This window comes from Berghia stephanieae, chromosome 11 (assembly GCF_034508935.2).
Source record: "Berghia stephanieae isolate SIO BIC M18660-M18661 chromosome 11, UCSD_Bste_1.3, whole genome shotgun sequence".
Lineage (NCBI taxonomy): Eukaryota > Metazoa > Mollusca > Gastropoda > Nudibranchia > Aeolidiidae > Berghia > Berghia stephanieae.
Genome location: NC_088370.1, coordinates 31104353 through 31126852, shown reverse-complemented (window position 1 = coordinate 31126852; position 22500 = coordinate 31104353). Strand labels below are relative to the sequence as shown.

General features: G+C 35.0%; 2 protein-coding genes and 1 long non-coding RNA gene across 5 annotated transcripts in view; 1 reads left to right on the top strand and 2 right to left on the bottom strand.

The window, feature by feature from the left end:
• The window catches only part of LOC144956885 (uncharacterized), a 37426-nt gene extending 21968 nt beyond the window's left edge, over positions 1 to 15458 (bottom strand). Inside the window, exon 1 of one of the 2 annotated variants that reach the window (XM_078887692.1) lies at positions 15341 to 15458. In XM_078887692.1, the coding sequence (XP_078743818.1) occupies positions 15341 to 15397 (57 nt within the window). In that variant the 5' untranslated portion in view covers positions 15398 to 15458. Of the gene's footprint in view, positions 1 to 4788; positions 5233 to 15340 lie in introns of those variants that run through there. The other variant, XM_078887693.1, reaches the window with a different exon arrangement.
• Positions 2478 to 8249, bottom strand: LOC144956883 (uncharacterized). Its single transcript, XM_078887691.1, has 4 exons — positions 8101 to 8249; positions 6560 to 7451; positions 5863 to 6224; positions 2478 to 5454 (listed from the first exon to the last, which is right to left on the bottom strand). The coding sequence occupies exons 2-3, from the start codon at positions 6851 to 6853 to the stop codon at positions 5868 to 5870; spliced, it is 651 nt and encodes a 216-aa protein (XP_078743817.1). The 5' UTR covers positions 6854 to 7451; positions 8101 to 8249; the 3' UTR covers positions 2478 to 5454; positions 5863 to 5867.
• Positions 15459 to 16457: 999 nt separating the features above from the next.
• The window catches only part of LOC144956888 (uncharacterized), a 24951-nt gene continuing 18908 nt past the window's right edge, over positions 16458 to 22500 (top strand). Inside the window, exons 1-2 of one of the 2 annotated variants that reach the window (XR_013642032.1) lie at positions 16458 to 16527; positions 20443 to 20577. This is a non-coding gene — a long non-coding RNA (uncharacterized LOC144956888). Of the gene's footprint in view, positions 16586 to 20442; positions 20578 to 22500 lie in introns of both variants that reach the window. The other variant, XR_013642031.1, reaches the window with a different exon arrangement.

Here is a 22500-nt window from a genome sequence, read left to right as displayed (position 1 = left end):
GTAGAATACATAGGCGAACTGTACAATGATCCAAATAGAAATGAACCACCACTGAAATTCAAAGAACCATTAAGCGGACCAAACATCACCAAAAGTGAAATTGAACATGCCATGGAACGAATGAGGGATGGTAAAGCAACAGGCCCTGATGAAATATCTGTAGAGGTATTAAAAAGCCTAGGAGATCTAGCAATTGATGAACTTCACATATTATCAACAATATATACAATACTGGAAAATTCCAGAAGATCTCTGTAACTCTATTTTCATAGCAATACCAAAGAAAGCAGGTGCAGTCAGATGCGAAAATTTTAGAACTATAAGTTTAATAAGCCACATCAACAAAATACTGTTGCGTATAATTATCAACAGGCTAAGGAATAAGATTAACCCCGAAATCGCAGAAGAACAATATGGATTCCAACCTGACAGAGGGACAAGGAACGCAATATACCTCCTCCGTGTTTTAAGTGAAAGAGCTATACAGGTTCAGACCCCACTATACCTCTGTTTTGTCGACTACAAAAAAGCTTTTGATAGAGTACGCCACGAAGAAATACTAAAACAACTGCACTCCATTGGCGCTGATGAGAAAGACCTCAGACTCATGCAAACATTATACTACACCCAGCAGGCATCTATCAAAATCGGAAACTCTACAGGAAATTCCATTCCTATTAAGAAAGGAGTCCGTCAAGGGTGTGTTGCCTCACCAGATCTGTTTAATCTATACCAAGAAACAATCATGAGGGGCATAAATAATATGGAGGGAATAAAAGTGGGAGGTCACAACATAAATAATATAAGATACGCAGACGATACGGTACTCATTGCAACATCAGAAATCCAACTTCAAAAGATTGTTGACAAAGTGGTAGTAGATAGTGAAGCCAAGGGAATGGAAGTGAATATCACCAAAACGGAATGCATGGTAATACAGAAAAACCCCGAAAACAACAACACCTGCAATATAACGATTCACGGCGAGCAACTTACCAACGTAGAAAGTTTTAAATACCTAGGTTCAATAGTGACAACAGATGGAAGATGTAACCGAGACATACGAGCAAGAATAACTCAAGCCAAACAGGCCTTCATGGACCTGGGAAACATTTTGAAAAACAAACAGATGTCGTTCGGGATTAGATTCCGAGTCTTGAAGTGCTACGTGTGGCCAATCTTGTTATACGGATGCGAAAGCTGGACTACAAATGCAGAAACACAAAAGAACATTGAAGCTTTTGAAATGTGGTGCTTGAGAAGGATGCAGAGAATATCGTATACTGCACACAAAACGAACGAAGAAGTGCTAAAACAAACATACCAACAAAGGAAACTAATGCCCTTAATAGTGGATCGACAACTATCCTTTTTCGGACACATAGTAAGGAAAGATAAGAATGAATACCTGGCAAGTTGTGGAAAAATACCTGGTAAACGCGCCCGGGGAGACAAAGAAAAACACTCATAGACCAACTGAAGGGCTTCACCAGCCTAACAATCCAAGAGCTGTTTGAAAAGGCAAGAGACAGGGAGGAATGGAGAGAGATAATTCATGCAGTATCCGAAGCCTGGACCAGGCATGGAACCTAGAAGAAGAAGAAGAAGAATTTCAAAATATAAACAGTGATTGCCATGACCATAGGAATACTTTATTAATATAGTTTTTATAAAAACAAAAAAAAAAAAAAAAACATTTTAAATATTTATAACTTGTCACTTGTGGTACCGATTCATAGAAGGAATGAAGACAAAATGAAATTCAAAAAGTGAGTTTTTATATAGCGCAATAATAATGAATAGCCACTAAACGTGCTCAAAGCGCTTTACAAGGGGCCCCTGGCCAACAGACACATTTAACATTTTGGACGGGACATGACGCCTTTTAGGCAATATTACAATGTTTGGACAGAGACAATGCTGTTAACGGCCAGGTACTCATTTTACACCTGAGTACGGTGAGAGAATGTGAGTAAAGTGCCTTCTACGAGACTCAACTATGCACCGAGCGAGACTCGAACCCAGGACCTTCCGATCCGAAAGCGAGGGTCACACCACAAGACTGCACAGCCGCACAAGATGACATCATTCATCTCTTTGTTGTTAGACCGCCAGTTGGATGACTGATAATAAAATCATTCTTCGGACATAATATGCCGACTGACGACGTGGAGTTCACAGAAACATGTGTTTCGGCCATAAATAAGTAAATGACTCCATATATATATATATATATATATATATATATATATATATATATATATATATATATATATATATATATATATATATATATATATATATATATATATATATATATATATATATATATATATATATATATATATATGACTATAAATTTTTAAAGTTACACATCGTTTTCTGCATTTTATCTTTGTGTTTCATCTGGCTGGCAGATGTTGTAAATATTTTACTTAAAAGGATACCAGTCATAGCTGTGTACCAGTGCCAAGCTCTTTTCTTTTTTTTCTTTTTGAAATATTTGAGAAAAAAGGAAGGAATCATAACAATGTGGCATCTTCCCGAAAACACGAAAGTTTGCCTCCCTTGAATTATTTAAGATATTCTTTATAAAACACCCAAACTGAAAATCTCGAAAACACTGAACGCTCGATTGAATAAAAATGGTCCATAAATTTTGCAAGATTCCCATGCTGAACTGTATATCGGTTTTCAGATTAATGGAGGTTTTTTTTCTCATATTTTCTTTTCTTAATTTTGTTAAAAGCAGTTAATTTAATCCACTGGTAGTATGGCGATGTGGTCTTGTGGTATGACACTCACTTTCGGATCTGAAGGTCCTGGGTTCGAGCCTCGTTCGGTGCAAAATTTAGTCCTTGGATAAGGCTCTTTACTAACTTTCTCTCACCTCATTCAGGTGTAAAATGAGTACCTGGTCGTAATCAGTCATCTCTGAAGGAAAAAAAATGTGATATCGCCTAACAGGCGTCATGTCCCGTCCTTAATGTTAAGTGTTGCTGTTGGACAGGGAACCCTTGTAAAGCGCTTTGAGCAATTTTAGTGGATATTGCGCTATATAAAACCTTTTAAAGTGATCTTTTAAGGGGCATATATACCCAAAATGGAAAAACACAGAAATGATTGATTTTCATCACATAACTGTATTATATGAATGTATACACATATATAAAAGTCATAAAAAATGAAAAAAAAAAAATTTCATCAGAATTACATAATCGACGGCGGCCATATTGAAAATTTAGGGCATTTCAAAGGCGCTATATAGAGAAAAAAGTACAAAAGATAAAGAGCTCAAATTTTTTTTTTTGTTTGTTGCTTTAGGTCTCTTCCAACACAATTGAGGTTATATGAGAGACCGCTGAAACAAAAAAACAAGCACTCTAACAAAAATAGTACAAATGTAAATCAAAATCATAACCTAAAGATATCATAAGCTAAATTATAAATAACCAAGAACAAACAGGCAGAAGATTTACAGAAAAAAAATATCCCCTGTCAAAAATACAATCACAAACCAAAGAAGCAGGATAGGCTAGTAAAGAGAAGAAGAAACGACATCACTATCGGATCGTACACCCATGCGAACATCATAGGTATATGATTCAAGGGTGATGCTCCCATCCAACCACCCAAGGAAGTGAGAAACAAGACAATTGTAGGTGTTATTATGAAGAGATATCGGATCTATTAGCAGTATTTGCAAATTTAATGAATTTTGAAAATGCCGAAAAAAAAACACGACAAATACTCAGTATTGACGAATAAGTAACTCATATTTTTTTTTAGATAATGGAAAACTGCATTTTTCTCTTCATAATAACACAGATAACCCAATAAGGAACAACTATGCAAAATATGGTGATTCTAGAGCTGGTAGTTTGAATTTTATATCCCGCGCACGGTGGCCCTGTATCCGAAAAATGAGTAAATGAGAAAATCGCGTTTGAAAAATTGACATCCGAAAACCGAACTTATTATTTTTTAGATAATAAAAACTGCATTTTTCTCTTCATAATAACACAGATAACCCAATAAGGAACAACTATGCAAAATATGGTGATTCTAGAGCTGGTAGTTTGAATTTTATATCCCGCGCACGGTGGCCCTGTATCCGAAAATGAGTAAATGAGAAAATCGCATTTGAAAACCGACATCCAAAACCGAACTTATCCTTTTTTTAATCATAAAAACTGCATTTATCTCTTCATAATAACACAGATAACTCAATAAGGAACAATTATGCAAGATATGGTGACTCTAGAGCTGGTACTTTAAATTTTATATCTCGCGTACTGTGACCATATACCGGAAAAATGAGTAAATGAGAAAATCGCATTTGAAAATTCGACATCCTAAAACCGAACATATTTTTTAAATCATAAAAACTGCATCTTTCTCTTTATAATAACACAGATAACTCAATAAGGAACAACTATGCAAAATATGGTGACTCTAGAGCTGCTGGTAGTTTAAATTTGATATCTCGCGCACTGTTACCATGTATCGGAAAAATGAGTGAATGAGAAAATCGCATTTGAAAAATCAACATCCAAAAACTGAAAAATTCAGTGTCTCAAACTAAAAAATACCAACTTTCCTCACCTAAAACTTTACTTATGCATATCTAGATGATCCCAAATTATACCCAAAAAAATCATCTGCAACCAAAATGATGAGCGACATGATCAAATAAAATTTTTAAAAATTTTCAAAATGGGTCAAACATACCTGACAGGCGATATGCCACAAAATTTCACAGTAAAATGATAAAAAAGATACAAATACCTCGTTGAACAAGTTAAAAACCTCCTGGCACATAAGAGGGTCCCCCCTCAATGGCTTCCAACCTGTCCTGCTCCTTCTGCTGGGCAACACGCCTTACTTCACGACGTCTTTTGGCAACAGCCGTGACAGCCGATTCTGCTCCGGACATCCGTCTTGCATCTCTCTTGAGGCCGAGGCACACACGATCCGACGAAGGTAATATATCCAGAACAGAGAAAAAGGAATGTGTAGCAGACGAACCCATGTTGAATTCCCCCACTGCCAGCATGCAGGAGATGAAAACACGCTTGAAGCCACAGAAGAGATGCTTTGGACACTTTGCCCAAATCACGGCGTGCAATGACTCATTTGCATTCTGAGTCGAGCCTAGCAAACAGCGTCCCAGAAGAGAGGGGTCGGTCAACCTTTCATATGTTGACTTCACATGTTTTGCCACCGTCTCGTTCAGATAGGTTGACTGGTCAGAGGTAGCGGTGGCTTATCTCCAGCGCTGATGGCCTTACGGTATGAACACCAGGTATCAGCACAGAGGTGATGCTGCGGGCTATCAGGTGTGGAGATGGAGTGGTAATACAATGCCCAGATGGCATCAGACATCTCCTTCACACTTCCATTATGTCCCCTGACTGCTCGAGTGTAGTACCGCTGAAGGAGTCCAATCTTGGTCTGGAATAGAACAGGAACAATTTTTAAAATGTAAAAATTGAAATGCAAGAAAAAGTTTACAGCTCATGAAATACATACAATCATAATGATACAAACCCTGAAAACTACTGAGACTGAGGAGGATAATAAAAAAGTTAAAACCATAATTACAAACATGTATCGAGTTTCAGACTTGAAAAAATTCATACCTTGAGTATAATTATCGGAAAAGTCTACTTGCCCTGTAAACAACAATATCCAGTATCAAAAATAAAGCAGATGATGTTTTGACAATTGAAATAATTCATCCTTATTGCTACACAAAATGCTAGAATAAGTATCCACACTTGAATCAAAAATAACTTAGACAAAAATATAATCTGAGAAAAAAAGACCATAGACAGGAAAAAAATAAAAATAAAACCAAACCTGTGTCAGGCTTCCCTTGACACGCCGCCAAGAGTCACTGGCACCGACAGTCCTTTACACTTGGTGATAACGTTCCGCAGAGCAGAGTTGAGGCGCTTCGCCACATGGTTCACACACTCCTCTTTCTCAACAGGAGTGTCAGGACCATATGGACATTCCTTCGTCAGGGCGCAGAAAGTTTTGGAGTCACCATCCCCAACAAACCATGTATAGCGCATATGATGGTCCTGTGAGCGCCTCCACATAACTAAAGCACCCTCCACCTCCATACCACCAGATGAACCTTCATAGTTTATGGTGCATGTGCCAGATATCCGATGGTCCTCTATGGCCTTAGTGTCTTGCGCATGGAGTGAGCAAAACTAAGGAATAGAAAGAAAGAGAAAAAAAAACACAAGTAAACAAAGGGTTGTAATCCTGTACAAGATAAGTAATACTAGAGATATATGCTAACTAAAACAGAAAAATTCAAATGGATTTGACAAAATAAATGTATTTTGGTGGAATCTATTTTTGTTTTCTAAATTGTACAACTATTTCAACATGTAAAAGTAGAACAAAAGGCAGAGCATCAAAACTATGATATTTTTTCCTGTTCAATCTAAATGTTCTGATTACTTCAAAATTAAATTATTTAGATACCTGCAATAAAAGTACAAAAGAAAGGAAATTATCAACCATTAAAAAATATTCTCACCTTGCAATGAAGCGACATGACATGAAAGTCAATGACCAGACCAGTCATGACATCAATGATCGCTGCACAGCCAAGCTTTGAAGTGTGGCCCCTCTTTGCCCAAGTACCATCATAGCTGACAGCGATTTCCAGTATTCCCTCTTGCGAGAAAGCATCCGGGTGCTGAGTCTTGAAGTACTCTGAGACTTTCTCCCGTGACTGCCTCAAAACGCTGGGTGAATATTCCGTGGCCTTGTCATAAATCGAAGAGACATGGCTGTTGAAGGCATTCAGAGTTATTCCAGTCATTCCCATTCCCTCCGAAAATTTCTGGAGAGAAGCGTGGCCAACACCAAAGATAAAGCTGAAGCCACTATCCTGCGGGACATCTCAAAGGATTTTGAATCTGGAAGACAATGAGATGGGTCAGCCTTGTTGATGATGGCATTGCAATGGCTGCACCACAACTCCAAGTACCCGACAAAAGCCATAGACTGGGGACCATTCCGAATGGAAAGACTGGCAGTTCCACAATCTCGACAGCAGATTCCGTCCAACAAAGAGCTGATTGCAGACAAGTCGACGATTACAGTTGATGATTTGTAATCACCGTTGACAATCTGAGACGAAGACGAGAAGAAGCCTAATTTCCGCTTCGAAGCAGATGGACGAGGAGTCAGAATATCCGAAGCAGAAGACGAGGAGGGCAATGGTGTCGTGGAAATGAATGCAGAAGAAGAGGGTGCTGGAGATGACGAAGGGGGAACTGTTGGTGAACGAGGTGCTGGAGATACTGATGCTGCTACAGCTAAGGACAATGTATCCCTTGAAACCGCCAACATTTTCAAGTGATTCCGCTGCGAAGTCACTCTTCGCTTGCGTCGCTGGATCGCTCTAGCTTTCATGATGAATACTGATAAGAGAAAGAAAATCACAAAAAAAATTATGAATGAGCTAAAGCATTGTTTTGAAAGTAACATCATTATGAATCATTCATGGTATGCTACTGACAATGTACACTGAACTGTAGTAAAAATTGAAATTGAAATTAATTTGTAATGAGTAATGAAGAAATCAACAACCTGCCAATTTGAGAGACTTCTATAGAGGAATACATGAATAATTCACATTTTATACAAGGCACAAGTCCAAATTGTGGACTATTCCTAATACTAAAAAACGATAAACAAATCAGAACTTATTCAGGCTTCTCTCACAAAAACACTAACTATCTACTACTACTAACACACTATCTATCTAGAGAGTAGAAGTAGATAGACTAGTACTAGCTGGTCATAATTTTGTGAGTCTTTAGCTGAGATCTACAAGAACGATCTATAAGAACTGCAGCAAAATAGTGAAATAATACTATTGAAATAAATCTGTACTTTCCTGAATGACAAAACTAATTTTTGTAGGTAAAATCACTGTCAACTGAGAGGACAACAAAGAACGAAATCTATCGAAATCTACTCTACTAACGTATTCAACTTCAATAAGAATGGTATTCAGATGCGGGCTCGTCTCTAGATAAATATTGCAAAATTAGAACATATACTCACCCAAAAGACAATATCCAGATGTGAGATGAAGTAATAACTTCACAAAACAAGAGAAACGATGATAATAAACAAAAACTTTCTTCAGAAAGAGTCTCGATTGAAAAGATGCGTATGGTGAAGATGGCTTTGTTTACAGCAAATGAAAGAATGACCCATTTTCGATCATGACACGAGGGGAATCCCCTGTCTCTTCGGCCAATGGGAGAGCGGTATTTAATTTTCAACCAATCAGCGAACAGTAATTGGGAAATCTTATGTTTGAGGCCAACTTATTATGGTCCACAGATCGGTAATTGTTATTTTTAGCCGCTACCGGTTGTGGACTAATAATAACAAGCGAGAAACGATCTTTCTATTGATACCAAACACGATATGCTTGTATAAATAGAAAGTTTGAACCTGCGACCTTATTGGTACGACAACTCCGCCTGGCAGGTGAGAGCGTGGCTCTACCGTGTGAGCTATCCACGAACACAAAAATATTCGTTTCAAACCCAAAGTCATTTCTAGATCCCTCTCTCACCCACTTCTTGAGATCGCCGATTCGTTCGCCACCATCGCGAAGAAATTTTGACCAGCAGTTAAGCTTAATAGCCAATATTCTCATCACAAACATATAACATAGAAACGATTGAGACATTGAGTATGCTCCGGTGTATGGGGTGAATTTTTAATTCAGAAAAGTGAGTGGAGCAGGCACTTATGTTGGTAACAACAAGATATGAAGTGAGTAGAAAAGTGCCAGAAGACAATAGAGAATAAAAAAATTTTTTATTCTCTATTGTCTTCTGGCACTTTTCTACTCACTTCATATCTTGTTGTTACCAACATAAGTGCCTGCTCCACTCACTTTTCTGAATTAAAAATTCACCCCATACACCGGAGCATACTCAATGTCTCAATCGTTTCTATGTTATATGTTTGTGATGAGAATATTGGCTATTAAGCTTAACTGCTGGTCAAAATTTCTTCGCGATGGTGGCGAACGAATCGGCGATCTCAAGAAGTGGGTGAGAGAGGGATCTAGAAATGACTTTGGGTTTGAAACGAATATTTTTGTGTTCGTGGATAGCTCACACGGTAGAGCCACGCTCTCACCTGCCAGGCGGAGTTGTCGTACCAATAAGGTCGCAGGTTCAAACCCCACCACCGCCGCGAAAAATTTTTTTATTCTCTATTGTCTTCTGGCACTTTTCTACTCACTTCATATCTTGTTGTTACCAACATAAGTGCCTGCTCCACTCACTTTTCTGAATTAAAAATTCACCCATACACCGGAGCATACTCAATGTCTCAATCGTTTCTATGTTATATGTTTGTGATGAGAATATTGGCTATTAAGCTTAACTGCTGGTCAAAATTTCTTCGCGATGGTGGCGAACGAATCGGCGATCTCAAGAAGTGGGTGAGAGAGGGATCTAGAAATGACTTTGGGTTTGAAACGAATATTTTTGTGTTCGTGGATAGCTCACACGGTAGAGCCACGCTCTCACCTGCCAGGCGGAGTTGTCGTACCAATAAGGTCGCAGGTTCAAACCCCACCACCGCCGCGAAAAAAATTTTTATTCTCTATTGTCTTCTGGCACTTTTCTACTCACTTCATATCTTGTTATAAATAGAAAGTAGCGTAACTAAGGTGTGAAAATTACCGTTTTTAGGCAAACGATTTTTTTTTTCTTGAAACACGAATGTACCAGGCCTACTGTAACTGCATTTTAATCACTTTTATAATGATTTTTGACAATTTAGATGTCAAAAAATCGATTTTTCGATATTTTTTCTATACAATGACGAAAAAAAAATGTAAACGATTTTTTCACCCTAAATCCCAAAAATTTGACTGATCATCAGCAAATATTTTCACATATGTTTTGACATTCCAAACAATCTCCTTCTCTTTTGAATCGCCTTGCATTCAATACTTTGTAATCCTGTGGATATTTGATAAAAAAAAAATACATGAATAAACAAATAATAATAATAAATATTCTCAAACTATCAATCATTTAGTTAAATTAACACTCTCCTTACCAATTACAGGAAAATCGTCACATTCGTTACGATACAACCGACATTTTTATTATTCAAATTTCTCTTGTACATCATCAAATTTAAAGAAAATGAACACAGTGAGCATGTTTTGTTAAAGACATTATTTATCGCAAGAACTTACTGCTATTGTGTTTAAGTGATAAAAAATCTATTTTTGTGTCAGTTGGGTGTGAAGTTTTGGGGAAAATCCTGAAAACGGCTGGTAAGGAGAGAGTTAAATGATATTCGTGGATGAGGCACAAACTTCCTTTGGCATTGCACTTTTGAATCAATGACCTATTTCAGTGCGTTTTTATATCGTCCATACAATTAGTACATATGTGGCACATTGTCTTTTTTTGGAATTATTCCTTCCATACGATAATAAATTAATTAATTGATTAATTTTTGAATTGAGTATGATCTTGTTAATTTTCATTTATTTATCTATTTATATATTCATTTATGTGTTTGTTTGTTTATTTAGTCATTTATCTATTTATTTATTTATCTTTTAAACTTTACATCGTCATGTGGATATAATTGTTTCCATTAATTTCATGATTTTGTAGACTGGTTTGTAAATGTTGACAAGTAAAATGCATGACATCTGAAAGAATGTAAAATCATAATTTATCAGAGACTTATGTATGATTATTATCATTGTTGCTTCCATTATTATTTTTGTCCTTAATATTTCATTGTACTATGAACTTTGTACATTTATGATTCATTCGATCATGACCAATTTTCAATTACCAGTTTTCTATGATAGTATTTTTCGATTTTACATCGCCGTATTGATAAATTTTTCCTGACATTCAAAGTTGTGTAAAACTGTCTGTGAATGATACAATGCAAGCTATATGAGATTCTGTAATTATTAACTCTTGTATAAGGCATTTAAAGGACAATTCCTATATTAAGCCTTTAGTAACATAAGATGAGATAAGATAAGATACAATTAGCACATATGTGACACATTATCTCTTGTGGAATTATTCCTTCCATACAATTAAAACATATGTGACACATTATCACTTGTGGAATTATTCCTTCCATACAATAATAATAATAATAATAATATAATGAACTTATATAGCGCCTAGTTCCAATTTGGAATTGCTCACTGGCGCTTTACATCAACACATCATGTATGATATACAAATATAGAACTGGCATGTTAAAACCACACAAATTCGATGATAACATAATATATTATAATAAAATACATACTAAGAGTCCAAATTATATGCCCTACAGAAAAGCTCAGTTTTTAACCGTTTTCTAAAGATAAGTGGATTTTCACTATTTTTAGTTTCAATATTGATGGAGTTCCACAGTCGGGGGGCATGGTGGTCAAAGGATTTCTCATGAAAAACTAACGATTTTGGGGGTTCCCTTAGGATATTTAAATTGGCAGATCTTAAATTTCGACTGGGTTCATAAAGGTGGATAAGTTCCTGAAGGTAAACAGGAGCGGAATTGTTTAAGCAATTGAAAACATGGGTGAGTATTTTAAATTCAATCCTAAACTTTACAGGTAGCCAGTGTAGGTCCTCCAAAATCGGTGTTATATGCTCACGCTTTTTAGATAACGTTACCAATCGAGCTGCTTTGTTCTGTATCTTTTGGAGTCGATTAATGACATTATTATCACAACCATAGAGCAAGCTATTGCAATAATCAAGGCGGGTAAGAATCAAAGAGACCACAAGAAGTTTAGTAGTATCAATATCAAGAAGCCTTCTAATAGCACCAATAGATCTAAGGTAAAGATTGCAGGATCTAGTTACATTAGTGACATGGGCAGACATGTTTAATTTGGTATCGAATAAAACTCCTAAGTTTCTCACAGGTTCTTTAGTGATGGGAATTACACAATCAGAAAGATTCAGGTTAAGCGTGGAAAGGTCCACGAAGCCCCGTCTTGTAATTTGCAACACCTCTGTTTTATTTTCATTTAACCTGAGTTTGTTGCAACACATCCAGTCACTTATCTCAGAGATACAATTTTCTATATCCGTTATAACATTGAGATGATTGTCGATATTAATGGGAAACAGTAATTGGGTGTCGTCTGCGTAAAAATGGTACTTAATAAAATATTTTGAGATGATGTCACCTAATGGTCTGATATAGAGGGTGAATAAAGAGGGTCCCAGAACTGAACCCTGTGGTACACCAAAAGATAGGGGACAAGGAGAAGAGAAGTCATGTCGATTTACAGACACTGATTGAATTCTGTCAGAGAGGTAAGAAGAAAACCAGTCAAGGACAGTACCCCCAAATCCGTATAGTGTCTTAAGTCTGTCAATTAAAAGAGTATGGTCTATTGTGTCAAAAGCAGCACTAAGGTCGAGTAGTATGATAATAACATCATCATTTTTCCGACATAAATGATTTATGATATCATTATGGATTTTAATAAGAGCAGTTTCAGTGCTGTGAAAGGGGCGATAAGCAGACTGAAATTTAGAGAACAAATTGTGTTCATTCAAAAACGTGTTAAGCCTAAAAGCAACAATTTTCTCAATTAGTTTAGACATGAGGGTGAGATTCGAGACTGGTCGATAATTATTTGGGTCTTCTTTGTCAAGGCTAGATTTCTTTAATATGGGAGTGACAATAGCATGTTTAAGATTATTAGATACCTCACCAATAAACAAACTAGCATTTACAAAATGAGTAAGAACGGGAACCAAAATATCAGCACAAGAAATAACAAGCCATGAAGGAATGGGATCTATTGGGCTGGTTGTTTTGGAGCATTGTCTCAGCGCAGACAGTACTTCTGTTTCAGTGGCGGGTTCAAATTCGTCGAATGCTGCTCCGGCTGGAAGTGCATTAGTTTCATTTATTTGTGCTTTCATTATCTCTTCTTTGTCCAAATTATTCCGAATACCTGATATTTTATCTCTAAAGTGTAGAGAGAAACTATTTGCGGTAGCAATAGGGTCCTCGAAATTATTTGAAGGATGATCCTTCATCAGTTTGTTCAGGGTGGCGAACAGTTCACGTGAGTTTCGTTTGGCACTTGTTATTTTATTTTTAATGTATGTTTTTTTACATGATAGAATTAATTTGTTCCGTTTGTGTTTTAGTCTTAAATAAATTTGATTATGAATTTCTAATTTGGATCGACGCCAAATCCGTTCGGCAGATCTGAGTTGATGTTTCAGTGTTTGTAACTCGTTGCAATACCACTCGGTGTTTGGTCGAAGAATAATTTCTTTCGTGACCGATGGACACAGCTCATCGAACACAGTTTTCAGTGAATTATTATATGTGTTTACCATATCGTGAACATTATCACAACTCTTAACAGAGGCGAGTAAACCCAAAGACCTAATGGATTCTTGAAATGTTTCTTTATTTAGTGATTTTGTTTTCCGGTATGTGATCGTTTTCTTGACGGTTGTTTTGCATTCGATTTTTAGATTTAAAGCAATCAGGTTATGATCTGAAATTGTGCGATCCAAAACGTCAACGTTATCAATTATTTTGTTATCTTTCCTGGAAATTATTAAGTCTAAGATGTGCCCCGCCTTGTGAGTTCCGTCCTTTACATATTGTCTTAAATTGTGACTATCTAAAATATCCTTTAACTTCAAACATTTTGTATCCGTTAGATCGTCCATGTGAACATTAAAATCGCCCAATATAAGAATTTCACCACTGGTTGTGCTAGTTTCTAACGCGAGCGTGTCGATTTCATCATAGAATTGATTATGAGTGAGTTTATTCCTTGTAGATGGAGGAGGTCTATAAATTACAACAACATGGTACTTCTCATTCCTTTCTGATGTTAATGTCATATCTAGAGATTCGAAAGTTTTGTAATTCGATTGCGTCTTGTTTTTCTGTAGCTTAACGGATTCTTTATGAATAACAAAAATCCCTCCTCCTCGACCGGTTTTTCGATGCTGTGCTATGAAACTATATCCTCGTGGAATCAGTTTACTGTCATTGTTTTTAAGCCAACTTTCCGTGATAATAAAAATATCCAAATCCTTCTCAATGATAATATTTTCAATTAAGGCTTCCTTTTTAGTAACGGACCTTGCGTTAATCAAGCCAACTTTAAGACATTTATGATTGTGATAATTGTTGTTAGACGATGAGTTGTTTATTTGTATAGGTAGCAAGGAATGTCGTCGTTCAATGGCCTTGTGTTGGAATGACGGTGTGAAGAAACGATTAAATACATTCATGACAACTTTTATCCTTTTCCTTTTCTTTCTTCCACCACTTTTCCCCGTCTTGTCTTCCTTCCATTTCTATTTTTGTCTATCCTCTCCTTAAACTGTTCACTCGTCATGTTTTGATTCTTTAACACATGTGATGATAATAGTTCATGATAATATAATCGAAAAAAAAACAAGTGGGGGCAGCTGGTAAGTTGTATTATATTTGTTAAGGGACAGCAAGAAAGTATGGTGGTATTGAATCGCCGCTGGCATTCCAAGTGCTGGTGACAACATTTAAAGATAAAAACAATAACAATAGGGTGTTGAATGGGGTATGGCGGCTCGTAGAAATCAGGGATAAAAATCGGCCTCTTGAAGAGTAAAATCCATTTATTTAATTTAAAATCAACTAAATACATAAAACGTTATCATCACAGGGTGCACTGAAGACTAAAAATCACAACTTTATAAAAATTATAGTCCAATAGTTTGAATTCACGAATAAAAATCTGCAAATAATAGAGAATAACACAGAGGTGGTAATGGATGCAGCCGTTCACCAGCGCTACGCACTACTACATTTACAATTAAAACATATGTGACACATTATCTCTTGTGGAATTATTCCTTCCATACAATTAAAACATATGTGACACATTATCTCTTGTAGAATTATTCCTTCCATACAATTAACACATATGTGACACATTATCTCTTGTGGAATTATTTCTTCCATACAATTACCACATGTGTGACGCATTGTTTTTGTGGAATGATAGGGTTTTGTTTGTTTTTAATGGTTTTACGGTGCGTGCAACACATTTAGCTCATATCAGCGTAGGTAAAAAGGAAAAAAAATGGATAGTAAAAACATTCTGGATGTACAATTACAATTAATAGGCCTTGAGGAAAAAGTAAGACAAAGGGGAATGGTCCGAATAGATAACAAACGTCAACGTAGATTCCAAGACCACACTATCAGTTTATGTACTCAGTTTGAGATCACCTAAAAGTCTCACCCAGACACCGGCACAAGATCCCACTAAGAAGAATACACTCAAATGATTACAAATCATATGTTTAATGATTAAAAATAACAATACATAACTGAGAGATGATTTACAGGGGAAAAAATATCATCTCTAAATCTATAACTATAGATTTAACTGTTTCCCTCCCATCCAATAACTCCGGCCAGGGTTAGTGTAATGTAGTATAATTTAAGGTGGAGGTTAAATTTTTCATTTAATAAAATTTTATGTAATAATTCTCCACACCACTCGAAAGTTTCACAAAGGTTGTCAGCTCCTGCACTGACCGAATCGCCCTATTAATTAAAATTAAATTATAGAGGTCTGCAAATCCTATGATTTCCCCGTTTCATATTACTTGGAAATATTAAACAGCAGTGATTAGTATAGCTGTTCAAGGATAATGTTCACAATTCAATAAGTAATGAATAAAACAAGTTCCAGTCCCACTTATAATTGACAATAAAAGTACATCGGATTTATTCTGTTTTAAATAGTATTGCACGTATTTACATGTTTTTAAAAGTTTATTTTACATCTTGGGGCACAAACAACAAAAAACACAATAGAGACTTTCAGCAGATCATTTTGGACTTAGTATTAGACTTAAGACCTATCTATCACATGATCGCTGTCCTATTAAAAACACCACGTGACGTGTGCAAAATTTAGGTCACGCATTCAAAACAATAGTCTGGCCGCATGTGGTAAAACACGTGCTCCTGCCTTTGACCGCTCACCTTCAATAGCAAATTATAGAATAAAATATCCATTAAAATGTGGCTGTCGGGTGGCAAAATAAACACATACTCATAAATACTCGATCGTGCATCAAATAATGTCTAGATGTTGATATTTTATTAAACAAATGGTGAAATTTATCAAAAATAAATGTCAATCTATTTTTAGACCAGGGTAAAGTTAATTATTCAAAAATTAATGCGCTTGTGTGAACAAAACAATAACTATCTGTAACCTGATTTTCAGAATAATATAGACATATATGTTGAATTTAACTACATTAAATTTTATTTACACATGTTTGTTTTAACTGAAAGTGTATTATTTATAATTTAAACAACAAAGACGGAAGATCTATTTTGGGCGCAACGTTGTCCGGCTTCTACCGTTCCTAATCAGCAGCAATGAACAACCGGAGATCAAATAATTCAAAGGTACGGTTTCATTTTCAGTGTTTGAGTTTGTAATCTGCATCGATTGCTTTAAGAGAAGGTAGATATTTAGTTCAATGTTAACACGTAGTAGCTTCCGGTCTTTAACTTTGGATGTTTCACTCGCATATGTCATATAATTCCTATACCTGAAAAATGTAAGCATTCACGATAATAATTAGATATACCAAATTAGTGTATGGAAGATCTTATTGTTATTGTCCCGTACGAAAGCGAAACTAGGATCCGTCCCCGGTTCCCAAAATAGACGGCCTATGTAAAAGTCAAAGAATAAAGTATCATTGTGAAATCGAACTAGACTACATCTTGTTCAAATTTGTTAATCATGTAAAATAAAGAACATGACAGCATAATTCTAGAATGCTTTGTAGATGTTTTTCATCTAGTCTACGATTCCCTTCGCATTGTCAGTCACTATCTTAGACAGCTCCACTCACCGAGATTCTCACTTACAAAGTTGACGTCTCCTTCGCTAATGTCTGCTTCATGTTCAAGCAGTGACTGATTCTGACACTGTTTGAGGACACACACTTTTCATAATAATAGTTGGATAATATTTTTAAATTGTCGTGTTGTGGGTAACAGCTACAATCTAAAACGTGTGGTGTATCAATTCAATCATAATTTAACCCCCCCCCCCCCACCCACCCAAAAAAAAGAAAAGAAAAAAGCAGAACCCCCATTAGTAGGTTGGAATGTCAGCAGAAGCAAAAATAAAAAATTTAAAAAAATCAATAAGTAAAATAAAAGAAATCCCATCTGTCGTAGTGCGTGGCTTTCACCACTTTCAACTGGCAAAAGTCTAGCCTAGTCGTATTATTCATATTCACTCTCGCCTTGTCCTTGCAATATGTTCCGAGTTCGGAACAACCTTTAGGTCTTTTGATACCTACCGACGTGCACTTATTTGCAGGTCTGTAAATCCAATTCACTATTGGCTCATTGTTGTAATGGCTTTTTTTTAATGACACAAAATTTTGCCCATAACAAAAATATTAAACTAGGCCTAGCATAGCATTCGTATGTCAGACCTGCATACATGTACACGTCGATACCTGCTCATTGCTGGAAAAGTAACAAATAAGGGATCCCTGCGACTGACCTTCAATATCTTAAGTTATTTGCAGGAGTTAAGGTGGTAGCCGCTTTGCCACAAAATACTTTATTGTTGTTTTTGTTTTGTTTTGTTTTTTTTTTTTTGCTTAGAGTGTGGGGAAGGAATGGCAGAGTGGGGTGAAGGATGAAAGAATGAGAGGGGCAGGTGGAAAGGGGGGTGGGGGATTAAAAAAACAACAACCATATTCTCCTACTCAACCGCTTGTCGCATCTTTGATATTTGAAAGGTGACAAACTATGACACACTTAGCATCTTCTAAGCTGTTTTGCCTTATTTGACAAGTGTGAGAAAGATAAAAGGCTTTCTATTGTAAGATGCAGGGAGGAGGGTCAAATTTAATTTCTATCTTGGGCTCCTCACTGTGCTATATTTTTTTTAATAGTGTGTAAATTTAATGAGTGGTTTTAAAAATTAAGACTAAATAGGTGTGTGTATTTGGGGGAGGGGGGGGGGGTATGGTTCGGCAACGAGTCTCCCCTGGTTCTAGAAAAATGAATATACCAAAAATGTATGAATGTTTGTGTGTTTTGAAGAGGGGGGGGGGGGGGGCAAGAGGGGTTGTTGGTTTTTGTTAAAGTTTTATACACATCCCTATCAGTTCAATCAATTTTTGGGGGTAATGATAGAGGGCCTGATACTGCAGCTTATTACGAATTTACATTGGGTTGATATTAAAAATAAACCTCTCTGATTACTTTAGATTACCTACTTTTGATTTATTTTTAGCCCATTTCTTTCATCACCACCAGTAATCAAGAGTCTTAATAACAAGAAGCTTGTAGGATTTTGTCATACATATGAAATACTATATATGTGAAATGTGTCTTATTTAGATTTTGCCTACGGAATGATAAGAAAGCTCTCTCAATTGATATTTTATTTGACTTTAAAGTGAAATCAAGAGGCATTAATTTTTCAGTTTATTCGAATTGGCTACTGTGACCAAAAAGTTAATAAAAGAAAACATGTCTTCAATTAAATCTCTGATAAAATGAGATCTGACACAACGGTTTTACAACCTTATGGTATCTGAGGTCTAGGTTTATTGTGTTTTCTAATTTTTTTATTGAATATAAGCAAAAAATTTAAGACATAGGTCATGTTTATATTATCAAAACACTAAGTGGTATTTCACCTAACATTGAAATGTGTGGTCCTTTAGAGTCATAAGGCTCATGGAACTAGAGTTATTCCTGTTTCTGTAACACGAAGCAACAAACTTTAACAAGTGCTTTCTACTCTCTGAATAAGTTTCACATTTACATATATTAGACCCATCTATCTATTCAAACATTGCTATATTAATTTCAAATTTTCATTCAATACCAGAAGTTAAATAAATCCATTGAAAATAATAATGAAATGTGGTAATTATAGCTCTTGTTCATTGTCAGCTCTATATGAATATCATTCAATGACTGAATGTGAGATGATATTGCTCTCTATGTTTCTAACCAAGAGAAAACGCTGTGGACTGCCATAATTATTCCAACTGAGCCAAAAACTTTTTTTTCAGATTTAAATAACATAACAATCATGAGCATCTGCATTTCTTGAGATATTGGTGTGCAGTCCTGGAATTATTGCCCTGCCCACATTCTGGCAATTAACCAAACAATATTCACGAAAATGTATTATTATCATTATTATTATTATTATTATTATTATTATTATTATTATTATTATTATTATTATCATTATTATTATTATTATTATTATTATTATTATATTATTATTTTCATCATCATCATCATGATCATCATCATCAGCATCATTATTATCATCTCATATCATCATGATCATGATGATGATCATCATCAGGTATCAATTATTATTATTATTATTATTATTATATTATTATTATTATTATTATTATTATTATTATTATTATTATTATTTATTATTATTATTATTATTATTTTTCTTATCATCATATGATCATCATCATCAGCATCATTATTATCATCATCATCATCATGATCATGATGATGATCATCATCAGGTATCATTATATATTATTATATTATTATTATTATTATTATTATTATTTATTATTTATTATTTTTATATTATTATTATTATTATTATTATTATTGTATTTGTTCTTATTATCATTGAGCCTTACCCTCAATTAAGCAGAGAGAACAGAACCTTATTTTGCTTTCAAGCGTTTTAAAATTTTAAAATCTTGCGGTTACTTTTAAAGATTCTATTTAACTTTTTTTCTAATGCTGGTACAAGTTAAAAGTCTTATTATGAAGATCCTCAGATGATCTAAATTTAGACAGCTATCACTCCATGTCATTGGTATTGGCTCCTGTCTCTTTATACAATAGATTCATATTTCCAGTGTGCTTATCATATACTTTTACATAGGGAAGTCAAGAAAATATGCCAAAAACTTGCTTTTTTGGTTTTGCATATGAAGAAATTTTGCAATAATATATTTTGTTACAGTATATACCCTTTAACTTGCCAACATTTTCTATATTAAATATATTTTATTCTTTTCTTTCTTGTTCACATTTATCAATAGGCAGGTTAAGAGTGCTGATAAAACTCTAATTGTAGCTGATTTGTAATATATTAGTATAATTTGATAGATTGGTCTTTTGACCATGTAATGTTGTAGTTGCTATTGAAAATATAATATAATCTTCCATTTGTTGTACATATTTCACTAAATGTAATATGTTTTGTTTTTTGTTTTTGTTTTTAATATATGAAAAATTACTTTATATAGTATAAACAACTTTTTGATTTTAAAAAAATCATTACAGAAACCAAATCTAACATGTGTCATGGAGTCTGCACAGGAAGCAGACTGAAGGAGGGAAATGAGAAGAAAAGCAACTGGCAGCTTTTACCATGAATTGAGACTGTTAGGCTCAACGTTTATGGACCGGATATTCAAGGTATATATCTCAAGAAAAATAGGTATAATTGTAGATACATATAATTACTTCAGATTATATCAGTTTGATAGTTTGCAACATGTTTCTGGCAATATAAATCAAGTTAACTGCAAATTATCTTGAGTTCAACTTGCATGGTAAGTTGGTATAAAATTTCAAATTAATTGATTCTGAATGCATAATTTTCCTTTATTTCATTTGAAAATTATCTGAGGCAGCTATAGAGCAGAGAAAATAGGTTCATTAAATTTTAAAACAAATTGTTAAAAGAAAGACAAACGTTTCTATTACTTTTTTAAAAGAAGATTTATTGACCAAAGCTTTTTCTTGAGGCATTTAATCACCACACAATTTACAAGGGGTCACTGGCCAACAGCAACACTTAACATGTAGGACGGGACGCGAGTTTTTTTTTTTTTTGCACCAGGTTGGGCCATTTTGTGACGTCATCTGAGAATAACCCTCTTCGCCAACCAGCCTGCACTATTTTTAGCATCGCCACAATGGGAAGTCCGTGACAGAGGTCGGACAAGGCCATAGGTCAGCGCGCGCGTTGTTCAACGTTCAAAGGGGTGTGCAGTTGGCTAGCCTACACTACACACTACACGATGTATGCCTACCGTATTTTTGATTGTTAAGAAGAAGAATAATGAGAAGAGGATAACATACTTTTAAAAAATGTTTGATATAATACTATAATACTGTAGTTGAAGTTTGAAATATAAGTTAGCAATAGAAATTAGACCACACTATTGTTGTCTTGAGTTGTGTCTACAGTGGTAGCTAGTGTGGATAGATTTAGAAAAAGTACGTTACACAAATCACGTGCATTGTATGTAGGGTCCATCTCTGTAGGTCTATTACTATATTTAGGTGATAAATTATTGCACAACTGTGATTGGTAAATTTAACTGCTGCAAAAATACAACATTTTTTTTTAAAACGTAGTGCTTTTATGCACCTCCGTTGACGGTGTATCTTTTATGCACCTCCGTCACGATGCGCATTCCACCCAATTTCATCAGCGATATTGTGTTTCTGTATTCGGACATGGCAAAAGTTATATTGTGACATATGTAGGATGTTTTTGTTAATAAATTTATACAAAAATAACAATAAACTAAAAAATCGAAATATAGAACCAGATAATAGAAGTTGCATTGAAGGTAAAATAATGTCTTAGAAAGACCTTATTAAATGTGATGGACAGTTAGGTGGCTCCGTAGCGCAGTGGACAAGCTGTCAGACTTTTTAACCTTGAAAGTACTGGGTTCGATTCCCAGTAAACATATATTTTTTTTAAAAAAGTTTACTTTATTGAGAAAGACATCTTTTTTCTTTTTTTTTTTTCAAAAACTTTTTATCGTGTTTAAAAAAAATAATTTTCTAAAATTCTTTATTTATTTAAGATCAGTATGTGTGTGCCATGTCTCTTTTTACCTTTGATTTTTTAAATTATTGTGAATATACTTTAATTTATTATCATTGTATAAACGTACACCGGTAATCACTCAGCAGCGTGCTAAACTACAATCTAAAATTATTTAAACCTCATGGTCGTATGCAGTAACATTTTCATTAATTAACCATCACCGCCAACGGAGGTGCATAAAAACGGTGCGTTGTAGTAGTAGTTAGTAGTAGTAGTAGTAGTAGTAGTAGTAGTAGTAGTAGTAGTAGTAGTAGTAGTAGTAGTAGTAGTATAGTAGTAGTAGTAGTAGTAGTAGTAGTAGTAGTTAGTAGTAGTAGTATAGTAGTAGTAGTATATAGTAGTAGTGTTAGTAGTAGTAGTAGTTAGTAGTATGTAGTATAGTAGTATTAGTAGTAGTAGTAGATAGTAGTGTAGTAGTAGTAGTAGTAGTATAGTAGTAGTAGTAGTAGTAGTAGTAGTAGAGTAGTAGTATTAGTAGTAGTATAGTAGTA

Bases quoted from the DNA above. Each gene is read 5' to 3' on its own strand.
- LOC144956883 (XM_078887691.1), bottom strand. From the start codon at position 6,853: ATGGGAATGACTGGAATAACTCTGAATGCCTTCAACAGCCATGTCTCT. The intron at 6,225-6,559 runs GTGAGAATATTT...TCTATTCCTTAG, and splicing joins TCATGTCGCTTCATTGCAAG to TTTTGCTCACTCCATGCGCA.